Raw genomic sequence first — 7,349 nt, 5'->3', positions numbered from 1 at the left:
CATGCCATCAACACAGGGGAGAGAACTGAACACCACACTGACCTGCTCATGGGGGTTCAGTCTTTGTTCTTCAAAACAGAAACACTGAAGAAAAGAAAACAAAAAAAAGGAAGTTCATTAAAAGAGAAAAAGAAGTTCACATTAAAAACTACAGGAACAATAAACAAAAAAACAGAGTTCCTTGTTCTTGAAACAAATACATCCGTTAGTCTTCATCTTTATTCATTGCTGGTGAGCAGCAAGAAAGGAAATTTTCTATCTAAAATTACGTTTAACTCTCTCCATACGGACGGCGAAAGAGACGACGTCAACAGCGTTTCACCCCAGTTGCCATCATCAAAATATTGCAAGCGTAAGGCTCTTATACTGAAGAGGTGAATGTTGACAAAGAATACCACAATTCTGACGACGGAAGCTAAAGGTTGGGTCATTCAGACACCCACTGGACATCCGAGGGGTCTGTGTAAAGGAGAAGAGAGGACTGGCTATACTGAGTGAGTTAAATAACATACCTACCGTGACCCAACTAGTGCAGACTCCAGCAGGGGTCTGACATTCCTGTCCTGTGCAACTACTATCCACCTATGCGGAGACAACGAAAGCAACTACAGCCGATAACCTCCCGGAAGTAGGTAACCTCCCCTTTGTCCTCCTGGCTAGCGCCCTCTTTTGACAGCTGTCAGATGACCTACGTCTTGCTATGAGAGTGACGGGCGCAATAGTCGAGTAGTTATAGCGTTGGACTTTCAATCTGAGGGTCCTGGGTTCGAATCACGGTGACGGCGCCTGGTGGGTAAAGGGTGGAGATTTTTACGATCTCCCAGGTCAACATATGTGCAGACCTGCTAGTGCCTGAACCCCCTTCGTGTGTATATGCAAGCAGAAGATCAAATACGCACATTAAAGATCCTGTAATCCATGTCAGCGTTCGGTGGGTTATGGAAACAAGAACATACCCAGCATGCACACCCCCGAAAACGGAGTATGGCTGCCTACATGGCGGGGTAAAAACGGTCATACATGTAAAAGCCCACTCGTGTACATACGAGTGAACACAGAAGAAGAGAAGAAGCAGCTATGCGAGTGACGAAAAGTCCACCACAAAAGCGGGCTGCACACCCTCCCTGTTGACACAGAACAAGCATAATGACAAGAGCAAGCCAGAAACCAACCTGAATCTTGTTGAAATACTGCCCCGCTTCAAAGGGCACCACGTTGTACGTAGAAATACCGATGATTGGCTTGTCTGTGGGATTCTTCGCCGTGTAGAAAGCAAGGGCTGTTTCACCTGGTAGAACCTGGACACACACAAACATACGCATTCATACACAGAAATGAGAAACACACAAAAACACACACATACACACACACATACACACACATGCATGCACACACTCACACACAGACTTAATGAAAAAAAGAAAAAAAAAGAAAGACAATGTCAAAATAAAATGAAAATAAAATTATCATATTCTTTCCTATGCAAACAGCAAGCAAACACTTTTAATAGTCAGTCTGTCATTGTTAAACAACCAATACAAGAATAATCACAATATAGACATGTACACGAAAAATGTACGTCTTCAATTTCAAAAGCACAGTCTAGGATGAAAGATTAAAATAGAGTAACATAAAAATTATAATAAACAGAACTAAATTTAACTAATATGCAATATATGCTCTGACACAGCTAATAAACAGATCCTAAAGTGGAATCAATGAATCAGCTAATAAATCACAAATAGTTTCTAATTAACTTAGTTCACACGCACAGACAGGCACAATAGCTGAGTGGTTAAAGTGTTGGACTGTCAATCTGAGGGTCCCGGGTTCGAATCACGGTGACGGCGTCTGGTGGGTGAAGGGTGAAGATTTTTCAGATCTCCCAGGTCAACAAATGTGCAGACCTGCTAGTGCCTGAACCCCCTTCGTGTGTACACGCAAGCAGAAGATCCAATACGCACGTTAAAGATCCTGTAATCCATGTCAGCGTTCAGTGGGTTATGGAAACAAGAACATACCCAGCAAGCACACCCCCGAAAACGGAGTATGGCTGCCTACATGGTGGGGTAAAAACGGTCATACACGTAAAAAGCCCACTCGTGTGCATACGAGTGAACGTGGGAGTTGCAGCCCACGAACGCAGAAGAAGTTCACACGCACACAAACAATCAAACATGCTCCTCCCCCCTCCTCTCCATAGCTCCCCTCTACTCTTCCCCTTCACACTTCTTTTTTCATATCTGATACAGACTGGAAGGATGTAAAATTGAAGACTGCTATTACTACTACCACTACTAACTTCTACTACTACTACTACTACTTCTACTAAACACACACGCACACACACACACGCGCGTGCGCACGCATGCACATACACACACGCATGCACATACACACACACGCGCACACACACACACACACACACATACACACACATGCATACACACGCATACACACACACGCACGCACGCACACACACACACACACACACATACACACACACGCACACACACACACATTCGGATGAGACGATAAACCGAGGTCCCGTGTGCAGCATGCACTTAGCGCACATAAAAGAACCCATGGCAACAAAAGGGTTGTTCCTGGCAAAATTCTGTAGAAAACTCCACTTCGTTAGGAAAAACAAATAAAACTGCACACAGGAAACAATACAAAAAAAGAAAAAAAAGGGTGGCGCTGTAGTGTAGCGACGCGCTCTCCCTGGGGAGAGCAGCCTGAATTTCACACAGAGAAATCTGTTGCGACAAAAAGAGAAATACAATACAACACACACACACACACACACACGCACACACACACACACACACACACACACACAGACAAAGACACACACACTCACACACACACACACAGACAAAGACGCACACACTCACACACACACACAGACAAAGACACACACACTCACACACACACACAGACAAAGACGCACACACTCACACACAGAGACAAAGACGCACACACACACACACACACACACACACACTCACACTCACACACACACACACACACACAGAGGTACCTTGACTTCAGTCTGCTGTGGCTTGAAGTTCCACCTCATGCTGGACGCCACATCAGCGTTGAAGCGAACAGTGAGGAGCCTCTCTGGCACCGCCTGCATGGTTTCAACCTTGGACGTGTCGTGTCCGCGAGAGATGGTCCCGCCCAGACCTGTCGCCTGATTGCATCACATCCACACAGACTTTGGTCATAGGGTGAAATTTCTTCACAGCAGTTCATTTCAAACAAAAGAAAATATTTAAATACATTATAAAAACTGCTTGAACTGGAATATACATATGGCAATGTACTCTTTCTTCAGACAGTGATCTTAAATTTACCTTGTTACTTTTTACAGTTCAACACACACACACACACACACGCAAATACACATGTACAAAGGAAAACCAATGTATGAATGATTGTTGTGTTCTTTTCATTTGTCAAGACCACCTGGTAGTTGGTTACGTTTGCTGTCACTGCTTGAGATTAATTTACTTACATTACTTATTTAACAGCTGTTTATACGTGCAAGGACCTGTTCCAACCGAATTTATACAAAACACTCAATTATTACAAATCAATAGCAATATAGCCATAACTACATGCATGTATATGAATGTGTATTGTGTGTGCGTGAGTTTATGTAAGTTTGTGCCTGCCAATGTGTGCGTATGTGTTAGGGTAGCTGTTAGATACACATGTGTTGTTAAAATGTATGTATGCAGTGTGTGTGTGTGTGTGTATGTGTGTGTGTGTGTGTGTGTGTGTGTGTGTGTGTGTGTGTGTGTGTAGTCACATTTTGGTGTGTGTATGTAATATAGATGTAATGTTTTATGTTAACAAAGCGTTTTTGTAAAGCACCTAGAGCAGATTTCTGGATAGTGTGCTATATAAGTATCCATTATTTTATATATATATATATATATATATATATATATATATATTAGCCTAGCCAAGCCGTTTTTTATTTTAAAAGATTCTTTAAAAAAAAATTTCCAGTACTAACAAGCTTCATCTGAAGACACCATGTACCTACCTGACAGAACATTCTGTACAGCGGCACTCCAGCATAGCTCATGCCCAGCATGAAGATCCCCGCCGCACACACGTAGATCAGCCCGGTCCTCCGGCGGTAGCTTTCAGACTTGGAGGCACCGCTCGACATCATGCGCACACCAGCGCCCTCTGTCCACACACTTCCTCTTCCTCCATGCACAGCACCCCCCATGCTCTTCGGCAGTCTGGCTGCTCTACTGACAACAAGCACTGAAAACTTGCGCAGCGGTTCTGCAGCACGCTGCAAACGCACACCAAACAATGGCGACAGAGAGCAGTTTCTGCAAAGGCTGGAAATGCTGCTGGCAAACTGCAGGCTCTTAGCGGTGCCCTGTGCAGAAAGCCGGTGCAGTGCAGGTGGTGGTGTGTTGGTGAGTTTGTACACCATCCTGCTGCCGCTCGTCATCAGTAACTGCCTTGATAGTGAGGACAGTACATGTAGGGAACCCATTGTATGTCCGACTCCTGTTGTGTCCACCCGATGCTGAAACATCAGACAAAAACCAATGCTTGAGCATTTATTTCAAGCTTATCACTTAGCATCAGGAGGCTGTGCCTGATGTATAGTCCTGTCCACCCAATGCTGAAACAGCAAAAACCAGTACTTGAGCATTTATTCTAAACTTATCAGTTTGCATAAGGAGGCTGTTCCTGATGTATACTCCTGCCCACCTGATGCTGAAACGGCAGAAAAAAACAATACTTGATCATTTATTTTAAGCTTATCACTAAGCATCAGAAGGTTGTGCCTGGTGTATAAAAATACAGTATACACTGGAATATTCTGACAGAACAGTGAACACTAGCCACTCTGTTTCATTTCAAGTCAAAGAGAGGGAACAGAGGAAGAGAGAGTGAGACCAAATGAAACAAAATCAAAATGAACATTGATCTTATAAATATAAAAGAATAAGCACAATATGCTTTTATACATGTTGTATCCGACCCTCTGTGCAAAGAAAAATTATGATGAAAGAAAAAAGTGAAAGCCAAAATATTCACAACAAGAAAATAAGAGAAATCACATAAGCATACACATAACATGATCATGGAATAAAAGTGAGAGAGAGAGAGAGAGAGAGAGAGAGAGAGAGAAGACAAGCCAAAATTATTTATTTTCCAGGATAACAGATAAGCACTGGTGTGCATTTTTACATCCAGTCCACACCCTGAACAGGGTCACTTTACACAATACCAGATGATAGTCATAAGCATGGCGATGAATGGATACACATGAGAAAAAAAAAAAGAATAATCAAAACACATACAAACACACATACAGACATATAAAATCATTTATTTTCTAGGATAACAGATCAAGCACTGGTGTGCTTGTTTTACATCAAGTCCATGCCCTGAACATATATAGTCTACACTACACAATACCAGAGAATAGCTTAAGTATGGTGATGACTGGACATGAAGGGAAAAAGAACAATCAAAACACACACACACACACACACACACTTTCACTTTCACTGCGTTGACGGCCACAATCATCAATTTGATTTTTACGCCGTTATTGTTGGGTTGCGATGAAAGAAAAACAAGCTACAGAAAGTGACAGACCTATTAGTGAGGATGAAAACTTAGTCCTACTCTAGGTGGGTTCTCCGGCAGGCTACTAGCACACACACACACACACACACACACACACACACACATACACAAGCATGGCGATAATAAAATGCATAGGAAAAGGAACACCTGCATTGTACTGTTTACTTACCAATGAAGTGATGCTAGCAGACAGCTTGTGATTCCACGGAAGGAAATACTATTTATTCGTCAGGCAAGGACATCGCCATTACGAAAGTAGGGTTATCCCAAACCAAAATGGCCATACTCCATCAACAATCATTGTGCGCATGTCATAACATAAAACAGTCAACTGTCAAATAAGAAATACAGTCACTAGCGCTTTTCAAAGTGAGCATCAGTTTGATGTTTCACTCTCCTGTCAGCTTGCATACAGGTAAACAAATGAATAATACAGAGAAACTTCCATTTCTGTTGAGTAAATTATGCTATTGTCACCGTCACATCATGCACTTTATTCAAGCAGAGTTGTTTCTTCTTCTCAAGCGCGTTGGGTTACGCTGCTGGCCAGGCATCTGCTTGGCAGATGTGGTGTAGCGTATATGGTTTTGTCCGAACGCAGTGACGCCTCCTTGAGCTACTGAAACTCTTCTTCTTCTGCTTCTTCTTTTTTCTGCTTTAGTGGTGCTTCAGTCTGCTTCTGTTTCTGCTCAGTTCTGCTTCTTCTTACTCTAAAGACCATAAGGGCACTACTGATAACCACGCCCGGGATGTATATAACCTATATAATGGTCCGTGCTGGTAACCTGTCAACCATTTCTACTGTTCTTTGCTCATCTCTAAATCTCCATCCGCCAATGTGGTGCATTGCACTGAGGAGCTCTAGAGATACTAACGGCTGCCAGTGCAACGAGGGTGGGATGGGACTGAGGTACTCTGCTGCATGACCCATATATAGTCTTTAGTCTTTGTTCCATGAAGTATGAAATTCAACTTACGTATGATACACACCATATCAACTTGAAATTATGTTCTTAAAAATCTCTTTCCTGTCCCAAGCACTGTGAAACACGTGTACCCCTTTCTCTCTCTCTCTCTCTCTCTCTCTCTCTCTCTCTCTCTCTCTCTCTCTCTCTCTCACACACACACACACACACACACACACACACACACACACTGGTACACGTACATGAACGTTTGACACACTATACCGCGGCTTCAATTTCACTGTATAAGTGAGGTATCGAAACGTGCGGACTCAGTCAGTAATTCAGTCAAAAACGCTACACCACACTTGCTTCTTCTTCTTCTTCTTTTTCTTCTTCTTTTTCTATTATGTTTTTTTATGGTGTTTTTTTTTTTTTTTTTTTTTTTTTTAATGGCCCATGGCCTTAGAGAGAGGGCTGTAGGTGGGGGAACAGATGATGATGATGATGATGATGATGATGCCGCTGATGACGACTGACGGCGACGACGACGACGACGACGATGATGATGATGATGATATGGAAACTTACATAGCGCCTATTCTCGGTCGGAGACCAGGCTCTAAGCTCTGGCATACGCCGGTTTGCCACCCGGTCTCTGTCGGTTCAGTGAAGGTTGTTTTTTTGTTGTTGTTGTTGTTGTTTGTTTGATATGGTAAATGTTGGGGTGCCTGTCCAGGTGGCCAGAACTGTTAGGTCTCAAAAAATAAGTAAATAAATAAGGGGGAGAGCGGAGGCCTGGTT

General features: G+C 42.9%; 1 protein-coding gene across 1 annotated transcript in view; it reads right to left on the bottom strand.

Moving 5' to 3' along the window:
• LOC143291056 (cytochrome c oxidase assembly protein ctaG-like) overlaps positions 1-5,918 on the bottom strand; it is a 95,779-nt gene extending 89,861 nt beyond the window's left edge. The window contains exons 1-5 of the mRNA XM_076600644.1: positions 5,810-5,918; positions 4,061-4,564; positions 3,044-3,199; positions 1,173-1,298; positions 43-84 (exon numbers count right to left, since the gene is read on the bottom strand). Coding sequence (XP_076456759.1) covers positions 43-84; positions 1,173-1,298; positions 3,044-3,199; positions 4,061-4,531 — 795 coding nt within the window. The 5' untranslated portion in view covers positions 4,532-4,564; positions 5,810-5,918. The remainder of the gene's footprint in view (positions 1-42; positions 85-1,172; positions 1,299-3,043; positions 3,200-4,060; positions 4,565-5,809) is intronic.
• Between the last annotated feature and the right edge of the window lie 1,431 nt (positions 5,919-7,349).

The sequence above is a fragment of the Babylonia areolata genome, chromosome 1 (assembly GCF_041734735.1).
Source record: "Babylonia areolata isolate BAREFJ2019XMU chromosome 1, ASM4173473v1, whole genome shotgun sequence".
Lineage (NCBI taxonomy): Eukaryota > Metazoa > Mollusca > Gastropoda > Neogastropoda > Buccinidae > Babylonia > Babylonia areolata.
The sequence above is the reverse complement of the archived record's forward strand: the minus strand, read 5'-3'. Positions and strand labels throughout refer to the sequence as shown.